General features: G+C 50.8%; 3 protein-coding genes across 3 annotated transcripts in view; 1 reads left to right on the forward strand and 2 right to left on the reverse strand.

Moving 5' to 3' along the window:
- Positions 1 to 211: 211 nt before the first annotated feature.
- On the reverse strand, positions 212 to 8,722 carry Aipl1 (AIP like 1 HSP90 co-chaperone). Its single transcript, XM_026393969.2, has 6 exons — positions 8,627 to 8,722; positions 7,856 to 8,035; positions 2,590 to 2,778; positions 1,402 to 1,578; positions 1,128 to 1,269; positions 212 to 414 (listed from the first exon to the last, which is right to left on the reverse strand). Exons 1-6 carry the CDS (start codon positions 8,720 to 8,722, stop codon positions 212 to 214), a joined length of 987 nt encoding a protein of 328 aa, XP_026249754.1.
- A 5,527-nt stretch (positions 8,723 to 14,249) lies between these two features.
- Positions 14,250 to 17,848, forward strand: Pimreg (PICALM interacting mitotic regulator). The gene is made up of 4 exons (XM_026393940.1): positions 14,250 to 14,540; positions 16,273 to 16,553; positions 17,112 to 17,207; positions 17,815 to 17,848. The coding sequence occupies exons 1-4, from the start codon at positions 14,250 to 14,252 to the stop codon at positions 17,846 to 17,848; spliced, it is 702 nt and encodes a 233-aa protein (XP_026249725.1).
- Positions 17,849 to 23,000: 5,152 nt separating this feature from the next.
- The window catches only part of Pitpnm3 (PITPNM family member 3), a 91,334-nt gene continuing 86,973 nt past the window's right edge, over positions 23,001 to 27,361 (reverse strand). Inside the window, exons 19-20 of the mRNA XM_026393958.2 lie at positions 24,075 to 24,203; positions 23,001 to 23,306 (exon numbers count right to left, since the gene is read on the reverse strand). Coding sequence (XP_026249743.2) covers positions 23,001 to 23,306; positions 24,075 to 24,203 — 435 coding nt within the window. The remainder of the gene's footprint in view (positions 23,307 to 24,074; positions 24,204 to 27,361) is intronic.

Consider the following 27,361-nt stretch of genomic DNA (forward strand, 5'->3'; position numbering starts at 1 on the left):
TCCACCACCGAGCTACATTCCCAGACCTCAAAAAAATAATTTTAAAATTTAAAAGGGAAACCAAAACCTTGGTCAATTGAACCAGAAATGATCAGGCTATCTTCTCCCTGCCTGGGTGCCATGCAGGCTGCAGGACAGAGGGGTCAGTGAAGCGGCCAGAGCTCCTGAGACGGGAAAGGTTTGGGGGTCCCCCACCCCATAGCACAGGCGCCTAGCCCAGCATGCTCTTGCAGCGCAGCCGCTCCTCCTCCTCCTTCTCGGCCATGCGGCTCTCCAGCAGCCTCAGCTCCTTATGCACCGCCTTGCGCATGGAGGGCTCCAACTCCAGCACTTTCTCCAGATCCGCCTTGGCCTCGGCTGCGTTCCACACCTCGGCGTGAGCCCGGGCACGCACGTAGTAGGCTTTCGCGATGCCTGCGGGGAGGATCGCGCTGCACCCAGCTGCCGGGTTTGCAAAACCCAGCACCCCGCCCCCGCCCCAGCCCCTAGGTGCGTCCCATGCCTGTTTCTTCCTCTGCAAAAAGGAGATGATGCTAATCACCACAGTCCCAGCTCCTCTCCCTTGCATGGATTTTTCCAAAACCTGTAACTCATTTTATATTCAGAACTGTGTCTTCTTTTCCTGATAAAGGTTCCCCAAAACTGCAGAATCTGAACGTCCTAACCTGACACTACCCCACACGGTGACTATGGGGATGAGGAAGTAAGATCATTTTAAAAAGAGGACTTCGTGCCTGGTGCATGCGCTTTTGATGCCGTCACTGTTAACATTGTTCAAATACCTTCTTCACAAATATTGCCACGTCACCGCACCCTAGGTACTAATGTGGCTTTGTTACCTTTCTCTAGATTGATTGCCTGCTTCTTTAAAAAGCCTGATGACTACTCCACAAAATCACTAGTACGTCGGGTGAGCTACTGGAGTGTGCGCACTTTAAAATACTTCCCATGGTGAGCTCCCCGGGGATACCTTCCTTGCATGTTTGGGGAAACCCTGCTGGGTGGAGACAAGTTTGAGGCTTCAAAGGGATGGGGAGAGAAGTCCACAAAGGTCTTTGCAGGTGACCCTGTGACCCTGGGCTGGACACCCCTCCACCGGTTGGGACGCCCCACCCTGTGACCCGCACCTGGGTGATGGCGGAGGATGTCGCTGGTGTGCTCCAGCACCTCGTAGTACTCCTCCTTCTTCAGCAGACACTGGCAGTAGTTGAGGATCAAGGTGTTGATCATCTTTTCCAGTTTCAGCCACTGCACATCCCAGGGCTTCTCCTGCCCAGTGCAGAAAATCAGCCTTGAGCTTGGGCAGCCAAAGGACCCCCTCCTCCCCAATTTACCGCGGCCAGGGCAGGACTATTCCTCCAGAGCCAACCCCACCTCCCGCCCTAGAGGGCAGCCTCCCACCTTGGTCTGCAAGTTCCGCAGGCACACGATAGCTTCCTGGTACTTAGAGGAAGCATCCTCATAGCGGCCAAGCTTGAAGAGCCGGTTTCCTTCTCCGTGAAGGATGGGTACTGCCTGCATCTTCTCCTGGTTGTTCAAGTTCCACGTCTCCCGCTGGTACTCGCTTGGGGCCTCAACCTGACCCAAGAACTGCTGGTGAGTGAGGCAGGGAGCCCAGGAGCCCGAACCTCAGCAGAGACCAGGGAAGGTGGACCCAGCAAGACCCCCTGAAGTCAGCTCTGTATTGACCACAGTGTCATGTGCTAGAAGGATCATGCTTGCTGGTCAGAAATGCATGCCCAGGGGTAGGAAGCAACAAGGCCCAGGGCCCTGCCCTAAATAGATACTCTGTGCAAATTAGGAAAAGGTACATCTTCATCGGGACACTTTACTCCCAATATTCAGAACTGTCATGGATACTCATTGCATTACAAGATACTCATTGCATTACCTTATTGCCATCTGCTGGAAAGTTGTCATTATAAAAATACAGATGTACAATGTCTATAAGGAGCACCTTAGAGGAGATGTCCATGTGCTGTGCAACTGTTTGAGCAAGCCAATTAAGGCCTGTGTTTGCCACAGTTCTCTCTTTTATTTGTATTTGCCCATGTAGCCCTGAGGCTGAGCCTCAGCTTGACCTTAAGCTGATTCCTGGCCTGGCCTTGACCTAACCCTGATCCTCCCCACAGCCCTTTAAACACATGCCGTCAATCACTCTGAGGTGTGGATGGGAGGGTGTGGATAGTTCCATGTAGCCTCTCCCAGATTTTCCAAGAACCAAGCCTGAACCCACAAACCACAGGGATCAGGCAGGAGATTGTGATCCTAAACTTCTCAAAACAAAAATGGAAGTAGTAGAAAAATGCCTCTCCAATAAACATGAACCACATTTCTTTTAAGTTGGTTCCGAGTGGGCTTTTCTCTTGGAAAACACACACACACACACACACACACACACACACACACACAGGGAATTTTCTTTCTAAATTCCAATCCTTCTGAGGCCCTTGAACACTTTCTTGTTCTCTGGGGAGAAATAGGCCATATCAAGGCAAGTGGGGCTGGGGCTCCCCAGGATACCTCCTGTCCCCATTCCCCCTCTGATACTGGGACAGCCCCCTCGTCCTCCTGACCCCAGAGTCCCACCTGGAGCAACTCGATCACAAATATCAGAGGCTGCGGCTCCTTCTGCAGCTCGTCCAGGTCCTCGTAGCCCAGAGTGTGGTAGGCGAACATGTTAGCCAGCCCACATGTGTGGACATGCCACTCCGTGGGGTCCTTGCCCTCGGCTACCTGCCGCAGGCTCCGGGACAGGATGGGGTAGACCCCTGTGTGCTGTGGGAGAGACAGATGGGTAGCATCTGCTGAGAGTTAGTTGGGGGCACAGAGACCCCCTACCCCCTTCCCAGCAGAATCCACTGTCCCACTGTACCAATAACAACTGTGGTCAATGGTATGCCAGAAAAAGCACTTTATGAACTTCAATTCTTAACATAATCCAAGGAGGGAGACATTGCTAATATCCCCATTCTACAGATAAGGAAGCTAGAGCCCAGAGAGGTTCAACAATTTGCTCAAGGTCACACAACTAGCCAATGACAGAACCAGAATCCAAACTAGCTCCCTGAGCCATGCCCTTAGCCTCAAGTAGCCTGTGATTGACTGTCACACATCTCTTCCCCAAGGAGACCCTGAGCTTCACAAGCCTATGACTCATAGGAAGGACAGTATATAGCAGTGGAGGGATCAGGGTCCCACTCCAAGAGGGCCAGCAGAGCAACCTGGCAGTGCTGCAGACCAGGAGTGAGCCCAGGTCACAGCACCTCCCTGAATCCCAGTTCCCTTGGTGCCCTGTGAAGTGTTGGGGGCTGTTGTAGGGATTAAAGGGGGTGATACAGAATAGGTCTGGCTCATGGCAGCCACTGGGAGCCAGGGTCGCCATCTCAGGTGGAAGAGGGCTGGGGAATCCGCCTTGGAGCCCCAATTTCCCCAACTATGCTTTCTGAGAACCCACGTCCCTGGCCAGATTCTGAGGTGGCCCAGCTCAGGCCCCCAAGCACAGCTCCAGCCACACTCAGCACAAAGAGAGTAAAGGGACAGAGGGCAGGGATGAGGTCAACTTCCCCACCCCCATCTGCCTGGATTAGCTCCTTTGTGAGCCTCGGGCCAGATGGCAGCTGAGCCTGCAGGATTAAGGCTGGCCTGGTGGAGGGAGCGGCACCAGGACTCGCTTGCTGAGGAGAGCAGCAGCCAGGACTCCCCAAACCCATCCCACAGCATATTGACCAGGAACTCTGGACCAGGCTGTCCTGGTACTGAGCATGCCCTCAGACCAAGGCCTTATCCTGCTGGATGCCTGCCACCTGGTGGTACCAGGGCCCCTAGACATCACCAGTGGGCTGTGAGAGCTACAGGAACCGGGAGAAATCCCAGGAAGGAGGATAAAGGCCAGGAAACACAGCCAAGTCTTGCAGTCTCTTGAGTCTCCTGGGCAGCACCTTGGAGAGAGCAAGGAAGGTGCCAATCTCTGCTCTGCCAGCCCTTGAGGCCTGACTTGCCAGGCTTCAGGCCAGCAGGGGCAGCACAGTCACACACAGGTCTGCACACAAGTCTGCATGAACCCAGGCTCCAGCCCTTGGGACTGACTCAGCCCACTGGGGCAGCAAGTGGAGACAGGGGAGCCCAGTGTCACCACCATTTTTGGGGGCTTTAAGGTCTTATCTACCTTGCAGATTGCTTTGTTTTATCCTTCAAAGTTGGTTTTCTGGTTTTTGTTGTTGTTGTTGTTTGTTTGTTTTTAATATTTTTTTAGATGTTGTTAGATCTTTTTTTTTTTTATTTTATTCATTTATTTATAGGTGGCGCTGAGAATCGAACCCATTGCCTCGTACATGCTAGACAAGCGCTGTACCACTGAGCCACAACCCCAGCCCGTCTGTTTTTGTTTTTTTAAATTAGTTTTCAATGATTAAACTTTGGGAGAGTCCACGGGCTTCTGCGGATTTCTGGCTTACAGACTGTACTGTCACACTGGGCCCTGTCCCTTTGACATGGCAGCCATCCAGGTGGAGATGAGGAGCAGCTGCCCCCTGTAGATGGGGCCACCAAGGTTTCTGACTCCTCGTGGGATTTGAGTTTGCAACCCCAGGCCTCACAAGATTGGGCACCAGAAACAGATCTGCATGGAGACCAGTATCCTCCCCCGGGAGAGGGAGGAATAAATGTCAAAACAGAAAATCCCAGAACCCCTCACTGACCCTGTCCCTCTGATTTAGGGAAGGGAGGGAGGGTCAGAGACCTAAACTTTAAGGTCATCTGATGCGGACTGTCCAGGCAGAGGGCTCTGTAGAGAATGATGCATGTGACTGGTGGGGAGGGCCAGGTCTCCTTGGTCCTTTCTCAAACACAGCTGATTGTCACACTGGTAGCCTACTCCTCCTGGTATTCAGGTTCTTGGGCACAGAGATGCCCACAGAAGAGAAACACTGATTAAATGGAACACATCAGGCCTTCTCACATTTCCTGATCTGGATGCCACCCTTCCTTCCTTCCTTCCTAGGCCTGATGAACTCCAAGACCAGTTCAATGGCATCTTCTTAAAGAAATCCCCCCAAGACCCTAAAGCAGTTAGTTGTCCCTCTTTGGTGGCTTTGAAGAACTCAGCTCTCACTACTTACATTGTGACGCTGGATGCCCCACATTATAATAGTCTAGATATCTGTTCCTCCAGAATTTGAGTTCCTTGAGGGCTGCGGACTTTGCCTGTTTCACTTCTAACACTCAGAAAAGTCAAGTCAGATGTCCAGTGGCAGTTTGCTACGTGCATGGATGGATGGGTGGATGGATGGATGGTTGGAAAAAGAAAGAGAGAAATGGACAGATGAAGGTTTAATGATGGAAGATGAGACTATGAATGAATATTGGTTGAAGTGAAGAATGGATTAATTGAGACCTGAGTAGACAGATGGATGGATTGACAGAAAAAAATGTGGACATATGGGTCTATAAATAACCGTGAAAGTTATGTATGGCTGCGTGTGCCTGTGCGATCATGGTAACTGTGGGCTGGGAGGAGGAGATGTGGGGGCCTATCAGGGAAAACCAACAATCACTCTGGTATAAAAGTGACCAGATTGTGAGACGACCAGTGCACTCATGTGACTGTTGATGTGGCCAAAAAGCACAGACACTACAGAAAACCCAGAGCCATGCCCACAGGGCAGAAGCAACAGCAGCTTGTAGTTTTGCAAACAACAAATCAATCAACTAATCAAGAATTTATTGACAGCTCCATGCATGCAGCTCTTCTGCGCTAGTAAGCATGCATTCTATGGGGAGGGGGTTGTTGGTGACAAAGCCTGTCTAACATATAGCCTGAACTAAAGGTGCATATCCATTTAAAATTATATAAATTTAAAATTATATAATTTTATAATTTTAAATGGATATGCACCTTTAGTTCAGGCCATAGGTTTTAAACTAACTGAAACTACAGAAAAAGCCAATTCTCTAAATTCTTAATGTGATAAAAATAAAATGTCTTTAAAATTAGAAAGCATCTGGATGAATAACAAAGGGACTGGTACCGAGACAAGACGCTCAATAATATTTGCTAAGTAATGAGTGACACGTTGGGTGGGATCACCTAGTGGTGGAGGATGGAATTGCAGCCTGACTCTAAGAATCAGGCACTTAAAAAAAGAAGAAAAAAAAAAAAAAGAATCATGCACTGGACAAAGGAGTGAGGGATCACAGCCCCCACTTGGATCCTGTCCCTCAACTTGTTTGGCTCAGATCACATAACTTTCTCTCTCAACAGACTGGTTCCCTTTGAGAGTATATTGTGAATCTCATTTTTAGTAAAATGAAGGAATTAATCTTTAAAATCTTTTAACTCAAAAGTGTAGTCCCAGCTTTTCAACTGCCCTATATGCACTCATATACATAGCTTTATGGAATCCCCAAAAGAACCTTTTAACTTAGACTTGTATTTACTGATAGTTGAGGCAATAGAGTGGCAGAAGGGAGGAAGGACCTCCCCAGGCCACACAGCTAATAAAAGAACAGAGTTCAAGTGCAGGTTTATTTCTCTCCCAAATTACTCTTTCAAAAGGTCGTTAGCCCCTGGTGAAATAATCAGAAGGCACATCCACCATCAATATTGAACATCAAGGGGGAGCTTTTAATGGATGGATGAGGTTGTCAACTCCTGAGCCCACCCATCAATCTTAATGTCACAATAGGAGACGCAGGCATGGTGTGCCTCTCAATGAGAGGTACACAGTACCATCCATGACATACCTTTGCAAAAACAAGGAACCTGAATCTTGTCCAGCCCTGTAAACCAAATTCCCAATTGAACAAAAGTATGAGGAACAGAGGAACATGTTAGACAATTCCATAGAAAAACAATGAGAAAACTCAGAATGTGAAACTTCTACAGAACAACTGACCTTGTTCCTCCAACAAATCCAAATCAAAAAAAAATAATAATAATAAAATAAAATAAACCCCATAAATAACAAGAGATTTGGAAGACATATCAATAAAGCACTACCTATGGACTTTGGATCCTAACTGAACAAACCAAACTCATTCACTTATAAGAAATAAATGAGGAAAAAAAAAACCAGAAATTCTAAGCAACTGGAAATTAAATGACATGAAGGAATTATCCAAATTTTAAAAAAGATTTAATAATGACATGGTGGTTGTGTTTTTAAAATATCCTTGTATTTTAGAGATACACATCTCAATGTTTACAGATAAAATGAGCTGGTTCTGGAATTTGCGTTCACCATGTGGGATGAGGAAGGTAAGTGCCTCAGGGGTGGATAAAGCAGGACTGGTTATGGGTTGATGGCATCAGGTGGTGGGGACTTGGAAATTCATTATGCTTTGGCTTTGACTTTTATGTGCAATTGTAAGCAATGTTTGTTTGTCTATGAGTTTTGCCATTTCCATATGGGTCACAGAACAAGAAGCCTAATTTCTAAGGATAATTTCTAAGGGTGCCATAAATACAAATAAAAGGGTTTTGTTTGTTTGTTTGTTTGTTTTTTTCTTGCAATGTTGGTAGGTCTAGGGAAGAGGGATAAAAAAGCAACCAATGGCCAAAAGTCTCCAGGATCTTAAAATGTTGTGCAAAAAGTAAGAACTATAAAGTGGGTGGACTCACTCCCAACGGGCATAGCCTCCCTTTCCCACACTCCCTCAGCCAGTCCTGGCCCTGGTTGTCACTGAAGGGCCTATTCTTTTGGTTGGAGATATCTTATTTCCAAGGACAGGGAATGAGGATGTGGGATTTGCCTTGGAGAGTTTTGATTCCCACTCCCAACCTTCCTGAAATGCTACAGCTCTGCAAAGAAGCTGGATGAGCAGGTGGGGGAGTGGGCCAACGTGGATTACTCACGATGGTGTCACACCAGAACTCTGCCACCTCGTTGATCCGCATGGACGTCAGCAGGGTTTCCCAGACTTCAAGCTTGAACATGTTCCCCATGATGATGTTCATGGGATGGCCCACCTGTTTGCTGTCATCTATCACCGTGCGCTCCTCGTCGCATTTTGTGGTGCGGAAATGAAAAGTCACCTGGCCACCAAGAGAGTTGACCCTGGTCTGCACACCTCCCAAGTTCCAGAAGAAGCCCCCACTGTGGCAGACCCCCAGGGATGCCCTCAGGGGTCAGCTCACCCACACCTGATAAGCTGATAGGGCACCTTAGACAGTAGGAGCCTCCTCCCTACCCGTCTTCTACCAGGGACAAGGAGTCCACATCTCTCTCCCAAAGGACCCCATTCCCTCCCTCTGCTGCTCTGCATGTCTGAAAGTCCTTCCTTAAATAAGTTCCAGGGGGCCACAGATACATCCCTCAGCTACCAGATATTTGGGGACAAACATCATGACTCCCAAGGGCCCTTTCTTCTCACTTAATACTTGGGACTTCAGAAAATTCCCCAAAGCCCCTCCCTCTCGGCCCATATTAAACTTTAACCAGTAAAGTATTAAAAATGCCCTATAAATGAGTACCAGCTCAAATGTCTGAGGTGGACAATTCCAGGAAAGGCCCCCCAGACTGGTCTTGGGCAAAATTGAAATCTGGTGGATGTGTGTGGTGTGCACAGCTGAAAAGAGGAAGGCTTCCATGGGGAGCCCCATTGGGTGGGAGTGGGGGACACTTACTCGGGATCCTGTGATGAAGTTTGGGAGCTCCCCTGTGCCCCCGTGCAGAATGGTCTTCTTGACCCCTTCCACATTCAGGAGCATGGTGGTGTCCATGGCTGCAGGTGGAAGGACATGCCCAGCCCAGGCTGGGATAATCTCATCCCAGGGGGACGACACCTAAGCCGCTGAGACACTTGAGGATTTGCTTGCGGGGGGGGGGGGGGGGGGGATGGGGGGAGGGGTCAGGGCTCCTGTGGTCACTGCAGGCAACTGTCTTCTGGACCATCCGTGACCCCCTCACATTGATGAAAAGCCTGACACCCACCATTATTGTGTCAGGCTTTGGTTTTCTGCCATCCTAAGAAGGAAGAAGGGCAGCTACTCTTTCTTAAAGAAGGCAGAGGAGTAGAGAAACCCTCAGGAGAGGCCTGGAGGCCGCCAAAGGAGAAGAGGAAGGGAGGCCTACAGTCCCCTTCGCTCTGCCTGGTCCAGGGAGCCATGACCCCAGTCCTACACTCTAAGTCCCTTTGGACCCCAGGTCAGGGCACTGCTGCCTTTAATTCCACCACCCTCCCTCTTCTCTATTTCCTCTTCCTCCTCTCCCCTTTATCTGCCCTCAGGAGGCGGAGATGTGGTCAGAGGGGAGAGATGCAGGTTTCTGGCTAAGCAAGAACTTGGAGTCTCAGACAGAGAGAGGCAGGTCTGGGAAAGGTGAGGTGTCTTCTGCAGCCATTTTGTTCTGTTGGTTTGGGTTTCTTTTCTTTTCTTTTTTCTTTTTTTCTTTTTTTTTTTGGATTTAGGGATTGAATGCAGGGGCACTTCACCACTAAGCTAAATTCTCAGTCCTTTTTGTTTTTTTATTGAGATGGGATCTCCCTAAGCTGCTGAGGATCTTGCTAATTTGCTGAATGAGGCTAGCCTAGAACTTGCCATTCTCCTGCCTCAGGCTCCAGAGCTGCTGGGACTACAGGGATGTGCCACCATACTCGGTGGTCTCTAGCCTTTTTGGAGTTCTTAAGCCCTGGATCCTGGGACCCAGGCAAAGTTTATTCAGGGTATCACTCCCTTTGAGACACTATGATAATTCAATGTGAAGACTTGGGTGTTTGGCGCTACCTAGTGGTCAAATCAATTCCGCTCCCCAGAGTCCTGAGGCTGATGGAGGACCCCCACAACACTGCTCTGTCCTGGATGCTGACTTGTTACAGAGGAAAGGGACACAGGATGTGCCATTGGCAGACATAAGAAGAGCTAGGAGCCTCACAGAGCTGAATTCAAAGGACTGATCCCACCTCTTATTTACTGACATTGAGGCCTTGAATTTCTTCCATCCTCTCTAAAATCCATTTTCCCAGCTAAAAAAGGAAGATTCTCCTCTCCTACCACCCTCTTCATGAGGTTGGGAGGCCTGGAGCTATGAATGAGACCCGAAAATCCAGCACCCCCAAAAGTCTTAACTTCCACTAATAGCTGTTGGCTTGCAAGAAGCCAAAGATGGGTAAACTGGTCAGAGCCAGAGAACCCAGCTTGGCCCCTCCAGGAAACCCTCTCTGAGGGCTCAGACCACCCCACCACAGAGCCTGTGTCCATGTCTGCCTGAAGATGCAAAGACCAGCCCTTTCCTCTTCTCTTCCTTTCTTTTTCCAACCACACAGCAACCTAGAAGGTATGCATGCATACAAGATAAAATGGATACTCAAAACAACTTCAAAGGAAAATAAAAGTGATTACCATAAACTGCTAGTGAGGGAAGGAGAACACACAGCCTCCTGACCTGGGAGTTGGTTACTTGGGAGTTTGCTTTGTAAGGATTCATTATTCTAGAGTTTCTATCAGGGGGCATTTTTCTATTGTGACTGAATTCACAATGGGAGAAAAGGACCTAATAACTCTCCCACTGTTTCCATCACTAAGAAGGGCCAAAGGGCACACTTGGATCCAAGTGATATTTAGGAGGAAAAAACTAATGGATTTTACCCTCGGTTGGCTGGAAGAGCTGCAGGACAAAGGGAAGAGGCCCTAGGTGCCAATGCCAGGGGGCTTGGGTCCACTGCTGAGAAAGGAAGGTTCACCATCTGTGCCAGGCCCCAGCCCCCAGGATGACCCTTGGCAATCTCTTGGCCCCCAAACCAGTCTCCCAAGGACGTTATTCAATCACAACTCTAGTTAGCAGTTTCTCTCCTTAATTCAGCAAGGACTTGCCTCTGCCTTCAGGAAACACTCTGAATTCCTCCCCTGGCCCACACACCTCTACCTCTGGCCCTTGCCCTCAGCCCTGCTCTCTGTTTTTATCAGCCTTTGTCCTGTCCTAGAATAAGGCAGTGCTCCAGACCCCCCAACATCAGCCCCCTGACTCCTCAGCTAAAACTCCACATACTTAGGGAAACTTCCCTGACCTCTAGCCCAAGTGAGGTTTCCTACCCCAACTTACATTCTCCCCCCTCCCCCCTCCCCCAGCACTTATCTTTTCTAGCATTTCGAACAATTGTAAGGATTTACAGTAAGGTGCTTAATGTCTGTTTCTTCCATCAGACTCACAGCTCCAGGAGGTAGGTAAAGGAAATTGGTGCAAGCTTTGTTGCTGGAGAAAAGCCCATCACCTCCCCACCCAGAATGCCTGAAGTTCCTCCTCCATCCCCCTCCCCAGCACAGGCCAGGAGCTGGATACCACTTGGAGCAATGGACTTGTTTGTTTTTTGTTTTGTTTTGTTTTGTTTTTCCTCCTTCTAAGGAGCAGGGGGGCCTCACCTGCCTCTGGAACCTGCTTTGCTTGCCTAGAGAATCCCTCCCACCCTCGAGCCACCCTCCAAGCAAGACTGAAGGGAAAATCTTCTCATTCAGAAAAAAATACTTCTTCTGCCCTCTCTTGTTGCCATGGAGACTGCTCTTCATTAACCTGGTCTGCTAGTTGCCGTTCTGAGACATAAGAGGGTAGGAAGCTCCAAACAGAGAAGGCTCTGGGTGTCCACATCCCAGATACTTAACAAAGATGTGGCATCTAAGGTCACACAAGCAAAATTCGAAGGTTTGGAAGTCAGACATCCAGGATTGAAGTTCCAGCTCTGACGTTCCGTGCAATCTTGGACAAGATACTTCGCCTGCTGAATCTCCAGTTTTGTCATCTGTAATGGGAGTAAAAATAGCACCACTTCCTGAAGCTGCCATGCGGATTGAGGAAGTAAATGCACTTAACTGAGCGTCGGACACGTGGTAAGGCCTCAAAAAAAAAAATAAGCTATTATTATGGATGCCTATGACGTTCCAACCATGATGACAGACACTGCGGAGACAACTGTGACAAGGCCCTCCAGTTTAAGAGATTTTGTTTCTAAGCATTTCAAATTCCTTGAGTCTTTCCCATAGAAACAACTCTCTCCTCCTCCTATTTCATTGCATTCAATTCCCTGATAACAATTGCCAATACAACTGGCATAAAATAGGTTTGGGTACAAGCATTTCCAACTCCTTCGAACGCAGCCCCAACATGAGTGACCAGGGTAAAAGCAAGAGGGAGTTGGAACCCTTGGTTTTTTAAAAATGAAACAGAAAATAAATCTCAGAGCATATCACAGAGTCAAGACCTGTCAGATAAAGTTTTGGTTTTAGTTCATGTATAAGTATGGGCTGGTTTTCTTAAAATGAGTACTTGTCCACATTGAACATGTTGTAACCAGTGCCAGGAAGGCCACACAAATACACAATTAGGGGCTGGGGATGTGGCTCAAGAGGTAGTGCGCTCGCCTGGCATGCGTGCGGCCCGGGTTCGATCCTCAGCACCACATACCAACAAAGATGTTGTGTCTGCCGAGAACTAAAAAATAAATATTAAAAATTCTCTCTCTCTCCTCTCTCACTCTCTTTTAAAAAAAAATACACAATTACACAACTACACAGACACATTCTTTGCCTGCTTAACTCTCTCAGTTTCGCTTTAAATAACATAATTTTATATTATTAGGCCCATTACCGCTGGTCCTGGATTAATGGAGTTTGAATCCTTGGCTCTGATATTTTATTCACTGGGTGAAATGTCCTCGCCAAGTTGCAGGTGGCAGTGAAGGTCCACTGTGTTCATAAATACATATGAAGTGCTTGGAACACCTAAGCCTGGTGCATAAAAGTGCCATGTACAAGTTCATTGTCATCATCATCGTCCTGGGGGCAGTGGGTGATCACTGAGGTTAAAGGAGTGGATGAGATCACCCAGACATGGAGCGGTGGACTGAAGACAGAGCCTCAAAAGCCCATCCTCCTGCTGGGGTTGTGCTCAGCGATAGAGCGCTCGCCTAGCACATGCCAGGCCCTGAGTTCGATCCTCAGCACCAATAAAAATAAATAAAAATGAAGGTTAAAAAAAAAAGATCCAAACCATCCTCCCTGCCATGCGGGGAGGCAGGGTAGTTGGGGTGGGGACTAGACAGTGCTGCTTTGAGGTCTGGAGGGAGCCCAGTTGGGAATTATAAAGGTGGAGGGGTTTTTTTTGTTTTGTTTGTTTGTTTGTTTGTTTAGCTTGTTTGGATGCTTAGGGCAGAGGGGGAATGAGCGTTTGGAGAACACAGAGGTGCAGTGCCTGGTCTCAGGACCTAGGAGAGTCTTGAGGAAAATTTGAAACAAAACCTCCATCCTTGGCTCTGACAAAAACACTAAACGAGAAAGAAAAGCCAGGTCTCAGGAGATCAGGGCTGCTGCCAGCGGAGGGGCACGCAGCCGGAGGCCACCTGCTACAGGGTTGTGGGTGCTCGGGACCCCTGCCCCCAGGCCCCACCCTCCAGCCAGAATCCTGTGCAGGCTCAAGTCAGGGAGCCAGAGGGTGCGATCTAACTGGGCGCGGCGGCCAGAGGCCCAGCCACCGGGAGGTGGCGCCCGGGCTGAGCGAGTCAGGGGTAGCGGATTCCACCCGCCAAGCGCGCAGGAGCCCCCCGCAGGCTGCCGGGCGGGGGTCTGGAGCGATGAATGGGGGTAACCGGGCCAATCCCAAAGCAGAGTTTACAGCCGCGAGAGAAAGGGGCCAATCGGATCCCGGGCACGGCGTTGGCGAGGGGACGCAGCCAGTCAACTGTGAGCATAGTCCCGGGGCGGAGCCGCACGGAGTTTCAAATCGGCTGGGGTCAGCTAGGAGCCACTGTACCGAGCGTGTGGTCCCGAATCGGTCGCAGCCGGGTGAGCGGGGGCGTCTGTTCAAAGGAGAGCAGAACTTCGAGGGGCAGCCTGGGACGGGGAATCTGGTTAGGACAGGCATGGCATGTGGGGTGTCCGGGTATTGCAAACGTCCGATAGAAATCTGGTGTCTGTAGGATGGCTGGGGGGTTCTGGGCAAGCCGATCGCTGGTTGTGTCCTGGACCAAGTGCTCAGGTTTGGTGAGACTTTGCCTCCCTTCTACCTGAATCTCTGGAGAGGAGGTTGGGATGAAGACAGCTGTTTTGGAAACGTGAAGCCTGGGACAGCAAGAATGCTGCGACCGTGACCATTCTTGCATAAAGCAGTCGCTTTCTAGCCCGCAGAGTTGTCCGAGTGTCGCACACTATGGACCTCCATCCCATCCCTTCTCTGTGGAGCGTGGGAATAGAGTTGGGGAATGTCGTGCTGACCTGCCTTTTGACCTCCCAGGGTGTGACGGGTAGAGGAGACTGGACCAAGCAGATGGCATCTCAGTGGCAGAACCTGGGGGCCTCTGTGCGCCGACGATCTCTCCTAGAGGAGGAGCTGCCCGAGGAGGAGGTGATAAGGTCTGCAGCCGGCCAACCAGAGACATCCAGCGGAGCCCTGGGCTCCCTGTGCAGACGATTCCAAAGGAGGCTGCCCCTGAGAGCAGTCAGCCTTAACCTCCGAGCAGGCCCCTCCTGGAAACGCCTGGAAACCCCAGAGCCCGAGAAGCAGGGCCTGCAGGCTGCAGCTCGCTCAGCTAAGACTGCGTTGGGCGCCATGTCCCAGGTAAATGATCCTTGGTGCCAGTAGTTCTTACCCTTAGGGAGCCCCCCCAAAATATGGACTCCATGACTTGATTTTTAGTTCATGCCTCTTTCCTCAGCACTCCAAATAGTTCCTGGAAATAAATGAAACATTGTCACAGAGGAAATCCAGGCTCACAGTGCAAGATGATGAGAGGTTGTATTGTGATAGGAAATTGCAAACAAATAGCTAACAATAAGGGGACACCAAACCCCAAGCTTAGTCAGTGATAACTTCCCAGAGTTCTGAGTTGGAGCTGAGGAAATAAGATACTAAAGAGAAGGGGGAGGAACTTAGTCGGGGTATGGCCTGAGCAAGGTGAAATAGTGAGAAAGGAGAGCTGGAGTGCAAATGTTCAGACTCTCAGGAGCACCCTGGAGGAGGAAAAATCCTTTTTTATTTGGTTGGTTTTTCGAAGGATGCCACCCAGGCCAGGGTGCATGCTAGGCAAGCACTCTACCACTGAGCTACACCCCCAGCCTCAAACTTGTCAGTTAGCATATCAGGACTTGTTTTTTAGCTACTTGGAAAAGGGCAAGGAGCTGATATATCCCTGAGGGACCCTAGGCTGGTCAAAGAGTGGACAACTTCAAGAGCTACTCAAAAGGTGGATTTGAGAGGATTTGGTGTCACGAACACATGTGGGCAGGAAGGTATCATTATGTTGGGTGTGAGGTGCCTGTGGGCCTTCCAAACAAATAAGTCTTTAAACATGGAGCTGGAGATGTGGAGAGATATCACCTGGAAAGAGCAGAAGCCATGCAAGTGAACAGACCTCCAAGGAGAAAATGGCAGGAGCTGGGGGTTATTGGGGAGGGGGCAGGGACTCCTTATCATCTTGTTGGGAATTCTGAAGATGTCAGGACAAGGCAGCTATGTCTGCAAGCTTTGTAGAGAGGTCTTGGAGTCAGTCAAATGCTAGTCCTTATCTGGAGGAACCCTATGATTGGTTTCACCACCCTGATGGCTCCGAGAAATGAAATGAAATATCTTGTTCAAGGCCCTGGGTTCAATCCCCAGCATCATAAAAAACATACCATCAAGGTCACATAACTCATCAAACTTAACTTGGGCCTTGCTCCATTCTCTGGACTCGGGTTTACTATGGCAAAGACAATCGAGCATAATTGATACCTATGGTATCAATTTCCATGATTTCATTTACCCTGGTCAATTACAATTTGAAAATATTAAATGGAAAATTCTAGAAACAAACACTTCAAACATTTGACAAAAAAAAAAAAAAAAAAGAACCTTCCTAGCTGATGCTCTGCTGGTGTGACAAGCCCAAGAGTTAGGACTTGGTCTTGCTGGGAGCAAGAAGCCATAGAAGGGTTTTGAGCAGTGGAGTGTCATTATGAGAACTGCCACAGAAGGATTTCTGTGAACCAATGTGAAGGAGGGATGAGAGTGAGACCAGAAGCAGGAAGACAAATGGTCTGGTAGCCAGAGAGCTGGACCTGGTCTTCTCTGGGTCAGTTTCTGCCTGGAAAGAGAGCTTAGACTTAGAAACAGAGGCTCTGTGAGCCGGAGTGGCCCTCCTGCCATGAAGTTCAGGCTCACGTGGAGCCCTTCCCATCACTCACCCTGAGACTAAGAACAGGACATATTTATGGGACAGCTTGTGAGCTCTGGGGTTGGAGAGACGGCTTAGATCCCAGGGTAGCTCGCCCTTGGTTCGATCTATGCTAACCTTTCTATGTACCTATCACAGAGAATCCAGGAGTCCTGCCAAAGTGGCACCAAGTGGCTGGTGGAAACACAGGTGAAAGCCAGGAGGAGGAAGAGAGGGGTGCAGAAGGACAGTAGTTCCCCACCTCCCAGCCTGACCCAGAAGAACACTCGGCTGTCTAGAGCCGCCTCAGACCTCCAGGAGAGGGAGCATCACCGCCTCTGTGCCCGGGTTGACCCACGTGTCCATCCACGACGGCGGCCCAGGAGGGAGGCTGCCTTCCAGAGCCCCTACTCATCAACAGAGCCCCTCTGCTCTCCCAGGCAAGTGGAACAGTGCCTCTCCCCCAGGATTAGTGGCCTCTGAGCCCAGGCACAATTTCCCTTCCCTGACCCTGCAAACACTAACTAAGCCCCAGGGACTTCTGAGCACTTCCCATTGGCTACCTGGAGCCACAGCACACTGAAATGAGTCACATCTGTGTTCTGGCCCAGCTCTGCCCCCAGAGCTAATGTTGAGCTTGAAAAAAATCCTTTAGGGCCTCAGATTCCCTATCTGAAAAAGGAAGGAATCCTAGTTCTGACTGATCCCATTTCCCCCCAGCCTCCTGGGAAAGCCATCTGGGGGCGGGGGGGGGGGGGGGACTCAGGTTCCAAGTAGGGAACAGCAGGGCTCAGGCTCACTTATCTACAAAATCAACTGCCTATGGCCTCAGCCTCTTGGGCTTTGATGTCATTTCCCAGAGTAAGGATTTGTGGTGAGGTATTCCCAGCCCACCAGAGCCCCCTGGGTCCACAGGCCAGGACCCAGTGCTGGGTTGGGAGGAAGGAAAAGCCCCAGGCCTCCAACTGGTCCCTGAGGTGGCTTTTCCTTGTGATCAGCGAGTCTGACAGTGACCTAGAGCCTGTGGGAGCAGGAATTCAGCATCTCCAGAATCTGTCCCAAAAGCTGAACAAAGCCATTATGGCTGAAGAGAGGTGAGTTGGCATCCATACTACAGAATGGTGTCTGGGAGAGTCCTTTTTAGTAGGTCCTCTTGGTAGGCAGGCTGATGGTTCTGGCTCAGACCTGCTATGTGATGCTAACCAGTCCCTGCCCCTCTCTGGGCCTTGGTCTCCTTATTGGAAACATAAGGGATGAAAGATCTAGATTGAGGTAATGGTGAAGGATGCACCCTGGATGTCCTCAAGTCCTTGGGATCCCACCTTTGTTTGGAACCTCACATGTAACTGGCGACCGAATTCCTGAAGGACCTGCCTTTCTTCCAATACTCCCCATTATGCCCTGCCTAACCATGGAATTGGGGGGGAAATGACATGGCTGCTATGGAATTTCTGCTCTCTGTACTCAGGACCCCATTCTGTGGACAGGGCCTCCATTCTGAATCTGCCCTAACTTGGGACAGTTTCTTCCTTTGTATAATGGTTACAGTGGGCTCTTAGGCAGGGCCCTTCCAGCTCTGTGTCGAACAGCCATGTTCCCACCACATTTTCAGGTTCTAGTCTTGTCTAGTCTAGACTAGGGGAGCCCCTCAGAGCCTGCAGCACCCAGAAGCATCAACCCCACCCCCTTCTCCATCCCTAGTGGTGACATGACCATCTCCCTCATTCGTCACTGAGGACAGCGACTTCCAGGTAATGACTCCTAAGACCCTCCTTGTGCATGAGTGTGTAGACCTATCTGCAAGTGAGTTAAAGAAATGAGTCTATTTTGAGAAAAACCCACAGAGAGGGTGCACAAGGGCAGAGTGGGAAGTGTATGAGTCTTCTACGGAGCAGAGCTGTTACCTTCCCTGACACCCAATCACTGAGCATGCTGGGGCCCCAAGTACCTACAGCCATCTTCCAACCTCCCCCCCCATTTTAAGGGGAAAGCTATGGTGCCCCTCCTGCTCTTTTGAGCACAGCAAGGGGCGCAAAGGGAGCTCTGTCTTGCAGGAAATGAGCCCTGTCTGGCCACCAGAGCCCTCACACCAGGATGTCTGTGCCATGAGCTTCCTGGAAGAAGCACCCCCGAGTCATCAGCAATCCTGAGCTGCTGCTGACAAGCACCTGACCAACAAGGGCCCAGGTCTTTTCTGCTTCAGCCACATCCAGGCCCATCAGTGACCACCTGCCACCACCTGAGTGATTTGGAGAAATCTTGGAATTGCTCCTACCCTCTCCCTAGGGACTGTTGTACTTAGGAACTAATCCCACATGTTGTGGGGGCCTTATCTATAATGGGAAGACACTAGAACTTGCTGGAGAGTTCTGAACCATGCAGCCAGGAGCAGGGTCCTTGGAGTGTCATGTGTGGACTCACCTCCTGTGTTTCTAAGGCAGAGATTCTTGGGGACACAATTTCATCCCTGATTCCCCACCACCACCTTCAGGACCCCAAAGGAAGAGAGAGGAGACGTTTCCAGGCTATGTGACCCTGGGCCTATTTATAATGAGCTCAGCATGGGGCACTGTGGACTTACAGGGAGGAGCCCCTCTTCAAGAGCAGTTTCTGTCCTTTGTAAATTACTTAAGCAATCTGCTTTGTCATTTTATTAGAAAGAAACCAGTGTGTAAGTTTCCTAGATCACATCGCTTTTTAATAATAAACTCTTTCCACATTTAACATTTGTTCCCTTTCACATTCCCCCCCCCACAGCCCACCCTGACACTGCTGTGCATCCTAAGTTTGGGGTGTGATATTTTGTCTCCCCTGTCTTCTCTGCTCTCAGGCTGCTTGTCCCCCAAATCCCAGCTCAGGGAAAACAGGAGTCAAAGGAAGGCTTTCTCAAGTTAGTCCAGAGCAAAGCACATTTTAAAGGCAAATAAGGTTTTTATTTAAGTGACAACATTTGAGAGTTAAAAACCAGCTCACATCAAAATCAAGACCAATTGTAAAAATCTTTTAACTCCATAATGCTGCTTTTGTCTTGTTAGAAATCTGGTATTTTACATTTTCTTTTCTAACGGATTTTGTACAAGGCAGCTAATAAACCATGTCCACCACAGAACCACCCATCACAGACAATACTGAAAGTTACACACTTGGGAACAGTCTGACCCTCGGCAAGGTCAGACTGGCTGGCACCACCCACAGAAACAAAGAGAAAAGGACAGCGGGGGTCCGCGAGTGGGGGGTCCCTTGGGTGAACCGCCCTCCTCTGGCCTGCCCCTCCTTGGTGTCACCTGCCTCTCCTCTGTCCCAAAGAGGGTGAGGTCAAACTCTTGATTTTCCTCCCAACCATCCTATTAGTTTCTCAGCAAGGACAGCAGAACTCGGCTGTACCTTGCAGCTTGGACTTAACCCTAATTTGGATGTTTAAGAAAATTCCCCCAAACCCTTAGGGAAGAAAGGAGGGGTGGTTTTGTGTGTATGTGTGTGTGTGGTGGTTTTTGTTGTTTTTGGGCTGAGCCAAAGAGAATAGGTTTCCAGAGCACTTGGCACTCAAACCCCCGGGGATTCGGCCAGAAAGTTGGTGGGTTGTTTAAGGCGGGGTCAACTGTGAGGCTCCTTCACAGTCAGGGAGCCCCTCCCGGGCAGGGCTGCACCTGAGCTGGTTGTGGGGGGTGTGAATGCAAAACTGGCACCAACTTTGGACCCAGAACCACCTTCCTGAGGTGGGGTCCAGCCTTCGTTTAAAGATTAAAGATCGATGCCAGGTTTGTCTGCAGGACACTCCCAGGGCACAATGATGGGCTCCAAAGTGTTCAAGTACAGTTTAAAAACCACTAAGATCCAGCCTCCCCTCTTTCAAAAAGCTACCCCCAGTATCTCAAGAATCCGGGGGTCCAGACACATTTGCTGTAACCCAGCACCCTGACAAGAAGGCTGATCCTCCAAATGCACAAAAGGAGTCCACTTTTGTTTTTGTTTTTGTTTTGTTTTGTTTTAATATTCCATGGTGATTAAGGGAGGAGTCAAGATCTTTAGGGGGGAAAAAATCATAATGCTGAAAGAGCAGGCCATAGCAAAGAATGCACCCTGAACCCCCAACAGGGCAAGGGATAGGGGAAGGCAGCAGGCAGGCCCTCAGCCAGGACAGCCACCACATGGGGAAAAACAAACATGCCACAGAACAAGCAGCTTTGGTCAGGCAGGAAGATCTGTCTTCCAGCTGCTGGTGAGCAGGCACACCAGGAGCTAGAAGAATTCTCTAGAAGACAGCTGGATTGGGATCACAGAATTACTGAAGGAGAGGTGGAAGCACCCCTTCCAAGGAATGGGACTTGGTTCTCTGTGTCTCCAACTTAACTGGACAAACAAGATTGAACACACCACTAGTATAGAAAGTGCATATGGGGTACGTAGTTGCCGAGAAAGAAAGCAGTACTGGAAACAGAAATCATCTCTTCACTGAACAGAATGGCAAGTACACATTCACACACGCCAACTACAGCTCTGAGGGTGTTGTGTTCACAATATCTCCCTGTACACCGTCAGCATCTCACGTGGGAGTCATCAAAACCCCAGTCTGGGGGCTCCAGCAAGGGAAGGGGTGGCGGCCCTCCTGCTGGATCCTGTGTCTCAGCTCTGATCCCTAGAGTCATAGAACCCTGGTCACGGACTCCAGATTTCCTGGAGATCCCAGCTCACACTTGTGCACTCTTCCTCCCCACCCCCAAACACACAAGCCTGGGGTTCTCCAAAAGGGAAGGGGAATCTAACCTGGGGGGGGGGGAGAATCTCATGCTAATTATTTTATCATTTGGAAGTAAAACCTCAGTGACTTCGGCTAAAAGGAGATGATGGAGTGTCAGAGAATCACACTGAGTCTGCCCAAGTCGAAATCATGGTACTTTGGGGAAAGGGGTGGGAAAGATTAGGATTGAGGTGGCTACGCCATAAGAGCTGGTGCCAAGAGAAAGCCAAAGAGTGACGCATGTTCCAGGGCACAGGCAGTGAGAAATTGCCGGGAGGCAGGGCCAGAAAAGAAGTGGAGGCTCACCACCTCCCGCCCCGGCAGACTCGCCCGCAGCACTGGGCTTGGATGGGGATGCAGTGCTGACCGTGGAGCAGAAGAGCTGGCAAATGGGTGAGGCGAAGGTGGCGGGAGCTGGCAAGCTGAAGGAGACGTTTCTAGTGGACAGAGCTGGGGTGGGAACTGGAGCCCAGACCCCTCCAGCCCCAGCAGGGTGCCCAGGGTTTCCTAGGCAATTTACAATGGTGGTGCCAGCCGCCCCCACCAGCAGCTGCTGTGGGCTGCATGGGAGCTGCAAGAGGTAGACATTGAGCAGAAGCGACACTGAGCTGAAACAGGTGCCTGCTGCGGACACACATCTGGGCCCTGGGGCAGCCTCAATGAAAGAGCTGGGACCAGCCTCAGTGGCAGTCCACCGGGGCTCAGAGGCAACTTGGGGAAGCCCCACAGCAGGGGTGAACCTGGGTCAGGGCACAGGGGAGTGCAGAGGCCTGTGCCCAGGCCAGGGGCTTGGCCGCAGGAGGACCTGGGCAGACTTAGAAGGGCCCCCAGGAAAACCAAGCCCTGCCACCCTCAGGGGACTGCTCAGGAGGAGGTGATAGGCTCAAACCAAGCAGAGTGGCAGAGGGAAGGAAGAGAATACAACAGTTTGAGCCAAAATTCCACAAACCCCCAAAACCCTGGGATCTCAGCTCTATGCCTTCCAAGAACCAAAAGAGAGAAATCAGTCTGAGCAGGACTGGGGATGGGAAGAGCCAGATCCGTACCCTTTGTTGCGGGTGGAGGAAGCTCTTTTTCTCCCAGAGACACCCAATTTGGGCATCAGTGCCAGGCCACCTGCTGCAATTCTCCATGGAGTAGGGGCTTCCTCTGAGATGCTGAGTAGAGTGCACCACCTCCTTCCCAACCCACTCAGAAAGCCTCTCCCAGTCCTGGAAGGGATGGATCGCTGGGCCCTCTGAAAAGCCTCCAGGGGCAAAGTGTAGGACAACTTAGGAGTCAAAAACTCCCATCCCTCTCAACTGGGGAGACTACTCCAATTACAGAAAAAAGGCAGGGCCCAGAGAAGGTAAGCAACAGGCTCAAGGGTACACAGCCAGCTCAGGTGGGCCGGAGCCCAAGGCTGCAGCCTCCCAGGGGAGGATGTGAGGCAGGGCTCCCAGGAGAGGTACACCTGTCCTAGAGGGCCACAGGAGAATGGTGAGGATACTGAGGACAAGAAGTAGGGGACAAAGGACAGCTGCAGAAGGACAGACCGTCAGCACCAGACCCTGCCCCCCAGGGCTGTGGACAGACACCAAATCGTGAGAATGAGCCAAAAAGACGTCTTCTCACTCCCAGAAAGTGACCACTTTGTCATAAGTGAATCAGCCCCAAAGTGGGTGACCAAGGATGTCACAAGGAGGGCGGGCACAAATGCCACTCACTCCTCCACAAGTCAGCCAAGAGCTGTACCTGCCAGCGGCAGTTGGTCCTGGGGCTGGGGGCTTCTCCCCCCCAGTAGAGCCTGCCTTGCTCGGCTGCGGGAGCCTCGGGGACTCTGAAAGATGGTCCACCTTGCCCAAACACTGCGGCTCGGGCAGGCCTGGCCCCCGGATTACACAAACACCAACCTTGACTCGGGCTTGCCGTCCCGGGCGTGGGGAGGCAGCAGCAGCGGCTGCACGGAGATCCCCGATTTCACCCTGTCGCAGCCCAGGGAGACCTCCCCAACGCGAGGCAGGGTCCCTCCCCACTCTGGTCGGACACTGCTGGACAGACACGGGAGGGAAAAAGCAGGAAAACGCCTGTGTCGGGGAGAAGGATCCCCTCCCGTCCCTGCAGGCAGCCTGGTTGCCCCCCCACCCCTGTTCTGAGTACCGCCCGCCCCTCAGGGCACCGATTCGAACTTGGGGGTCCCACGCGCCCAGCTGAGCGCGGGCAGCGGCCGCTCATGGTCCTTGTCGGACTCAGGTTGGCTCTGGGCCCGCTCGGGCTTGGGGTTGGTGGCTGGAGGGTCGGGCTGCTGCACCGACATGGTCCTTCGCAGGTGGTTGCGCTTGCGCAGGAACTCGGGCTGGGCGTGCAGCCCGAAGCTGCCCTTGCGCAGGATCATGCGCGAGTTGTTCTTCTTGGGACGCGAGCGGTGGCTGGCCTCCAGCGCCGCCAGGTGTGCAGCGTAGCCTTCACTGAGGAACTGTAAAGGAGACAGGCGTCAGGCCGGCGAGGAGAGTAGACTCCTGTTCCTGATCCTGTCCCCCCAACATCACCATCCTCCTGGAACTAGGGAGTCTCCAGCTTTGGAGTGGACCCCAGGGAAGTGGAAGCAGAAAACTCATTACCAACATTCCAGGGTCCCTATCTGAATTCTTTCAACCCCCACCCCCACCCCCGACGCCCCTGCCTTCATCCCCGTCCTGGGGATTGAACCCAAGACCCGGGACATGCAAGGCAAGCGCCCTACCACCGAGTTACACCTACACCCCCAATTCCTCCTCTGGATTCTTGAGGACTCTGAAGCACCCTTCCTTGTTACCCTCCCTAAAATCTCAAAATGAAAGTGTCTCTCATGATCTAGCTCTACTCCATGGAACTTTGTCATTTTTCTGGCCCTCACACCTGCCCTTCCTGCCAGTCCTTCCCACTGTGGCCCCAGAATCTTGCTACTCAAAATATATTGCAGGGACCAGCAGCAGTAGCAGCATCACTAGGTCCCAGTCCAAGACTACTGAATCAGAAGCTGCATGTAAACAAAATCCCCAGGTAATGTGTTGGGAATCTCCCATGAGCAACACAGAGCCTGGTCCAAGGCAGGTGCCAGGGATGTTTGTTGAATGAATGAATGAATGAATGAATGAGCCAGTGAGCAAATGAAGGAATGCACGCAAATGACGGAACTCCCTGCTCCCGCTCTGCCCCTGGCCCTGGCCCCCAGGCCCCAGCCCCCAGCCTGGCCTCCACCCACCTGGCATTGGGTTTGGTACTTCTTGGTAGGCCGGCCCACAATGAAGATCTGGGAAGCTGGCAGGCCCAGCACACTGTAGACGGAGATGTCCTTCGTGGAGCCATAGGCAGCACTGATTTTGATGAAGCACTGAAACACAGGGCAGCTCATGGAGGGAGAGGAAGCCCTAATCAGCCTTCCCAGACAAACGCCAGGGAGCCCCTGATTGGGGACTCTCAAACTGCACTCAGACTCCAAGCCATGAGTCTGAGTGATGGGAACCAATCTCCAGAGTGGCTGTTCCTCCCTGCCCCTACTCCACACAGCCCAGGCCAGATACAGGGCTCTACCTGGTAACAACCACACTATTTACTGACCCAACCTCAGGCAGCACTATACACAGGTTATGCAACAACAGGGCCAAGTGTTCCTTTGTGGATAAGAAATTCAATTCCTGGTTTATGCAGCACAGGGCCAGGACTGGGGGCCAGCTCTTGGGCTCCCCAAGGTACATGCTGCCTCTTGCTGGCTGGTCTAATGTCCTCCCCAGAAGCCCTAATCAAATTTAAAGAGAAACCTAAGGTCCTCCTTGCTCCAGAAACACTTTCAGATTCTCACCCTTCCCTCCCATTCCACATCACTGGATGAAATACCTCCTCCTTTGAGGTGTTCACCATGTAGCCGCCCCTCACTGTGTGTGTGCCACCCCGCCAATCCCGCTTTCTTTTCTCCCCAGTTCACTGGAGACTTTGGACTTGGATCACAGTGTTCCTTCCTCCTAAGCCCCACCATTGCTAGAGTAATGCTGTCCACATGAACAGCCGGCCACCTACCATCTCTGCTTCTTAACATCACTGCCCACCACACCCAGACAGAACCACACCCCTCTGAGCTCAGAACTCCTGCCTCACCGCCCTGACCACCTTCCACTTCCTGCCTTCTGCATCTCTTACAGCCCCCCCACCCCGGCTGCTCGTCAACCTCACCCACATCTGCATTTTCTGCACTACCCCTCCTGCTTCACCCCTGCCCCATCCAGGCAGCCCCTGCCCTCCCGAAGTCCTCAGGCCTCCTCCTCCCACACTCTTGCCCTTTTATCCTCCTCCCCCACTCACCCAGCCAAAGCTCAGCCCTGGAATTCTCCTACCACTCACCTTCTCCCTCTCTGTATGTTGACTACTAAGAGATGCTAGAGAAACTCACAGAACCACACAGCTTATTCTTTTTGTCCCTGCCTAGCCCTCCAGGTGACTAAGCCAAAGAGAGGGTTTCCTTAGCCCGCTGCCCCTCACCTCATTGGCTGGTTTCTTCCCAGCTGGCCTAGCTCAAAGGAGGGTGCAGACCCCTTTCTTCCCCACCCTTCCCACCTTCTCATGCATCTGAGTTCAACCCTGTGACTTCAACCCTTCAGTGCAGGGCCGGCCTCCCACCTCAAGACCCCAGCAAATTGGGCCTCCCCTTCTCTGCTCCTCACCCTACTGTTTTTGCCCACCTGGCCCTCAGAGGTATCCCTTTCTTGCTGAGGTCATCCAACAGCCAGACTTCATCAAGTGGACACTGTCCACCTCATCAGTTTTCACTGTCCCACAGTTCCTCATGGGAAGGAGACTGTTAAAACCCTCCCTTCTCAGATACCTGGACCCCCTCTCTCCTGGCCCTCCTCCCCAGCTAAATCTCCTCCTGGTTCCTCAGCTGATTGCTTACCCTGCTCGCAGAGATCCAGCACAGCTCTCCTGGTCCCTACCCTTCCCCAGGAGACATCTCTCCTCTGGTGGCTTTGCTGACCTGCCTCCACTAATGGCTCAGTCTCCACCTGCAGCCCAGACTTCTGCCCTAAGTCATGCACTAAGTCGGATCTAGCTCATGTCCTGTGGCCATCACAGCTGTGACCACACAAACCTCTTCTTTCTCTGGCGCCGGTCCTCCTCCTGTGCGCCCTCTCATTTCATTCACTCATTCATTCATGTATTCATCCTACTAACATTTATCCAGCGCCTACTATGTGTCATCATTGCCCTACATCCGGGAGCTACATTGTTGAGCAGCACAGACACAGACTTCACCTCCATGGGGGTGAGCTGAGTAGTGCCTGAAACCCTCCTGGTCACCCAACAGGACATCTCAGAGCTCCTCGCCCTCTATATTCAACCATCACCAAGTCCTAAAGACTCCACTTTCCAGTTCTCTGTGCCTGTGTGCTTTTCTCTCCATCCCATGGTCACTCTTCCTGCCTCCTCTTGAGCAACAGTGTCCTCCTAACTGTTCTCCCTGCTTCTCCTTTCTCCTGCCAGTCTGTTCTCCACACGGCCACCAGGGGGACCTTTCTTCAATCTAAATTGGGCACTGCCATGCCCCTGCTTCAAATTCTTCCATAGCTGCTCATTTCATTCAGTAGAGAGTCCATGATCTTGACCTTGTTTCCAAGCTTTTTAAGGTCTAACAAGCTTGGTCCCCCATTGATGTTTGGAGACTCAGCTTCCCCTTATCCTGGGTCTGACTATGCCTGCACATACCCACTTCCTGGATGCCTGCAGCTCTGAAAATGTCCCAGGCTCCTTCCTGCCTCTGTGCCTTTGCACACTATAAAAGTTATCAAAATTTGGGATCCTAATTAGAATAAGTTATACTCCATGCATGTATGATATGTCAAATACACTCTGCTGTCATATATGTCTAAAAAAAATGAAATCACTTGTGTCAACCCTGACTAAATAAATAAAGTCAAGTGGTTATGAAGGAAGGATTCCTTTTTTTTAAGAGAGAGAGAGAGAGAGAGAGAGAGAGAGAGAGAATTTTTTAATATTTATTTTTTAGTTTTCGGTGGACACAACATCTTTATTTTTTATTTTTATGTGGTGCTGAGGATCGAACCCAGCACCCCGCACATGCCAGGCGAGCGTGTTACTGCTTGAACCACATCCCCAGCCCCAAGGATCCTTAATCATGATTGCCTGATAGTAACTATAAAGAAAAAAAAAACTGCTGGAGGGGCTGAAGCTGTGACTCAGTGGCAGAGCACTAGCCTAGCACATGTGAGGTCCTGGGTTCGGCCGTCAGCACCACATAAAAATAAAGAAAAATAAAGACATGCTGCTGTCCATCTATAACTACAAAAAAAAAAATTTGTTTTTAAATTGCTAGAAACACAATCTTACACAAAAGGCCACAGCAAACTTATACAGAAAGTACTCCTTCATGGACATCTGCTCAGCAACTGACTATTCATTCAACGTCCGGCTGACATCACCCTTGTTACTAATCCCTGTGGCCAAAACTGCTTGTAGGTACTCCCCTGCCTCTGCCTCTTT

Source organism: Urocitellus parryii, chromosome 7 (genome assembly GCF_045843805.1).
Source record: "Urocitellus parryii isolate mUroPar1 chromosome 7, mUroPar1.hap1, whole genome shotgun sequence".
Lineage (NCBI taxonomy): Eukaryota > Metazoa > Chordata > Mammalia > Rodentia > Sciuridae > Urocitellus > Urocitellus parryii.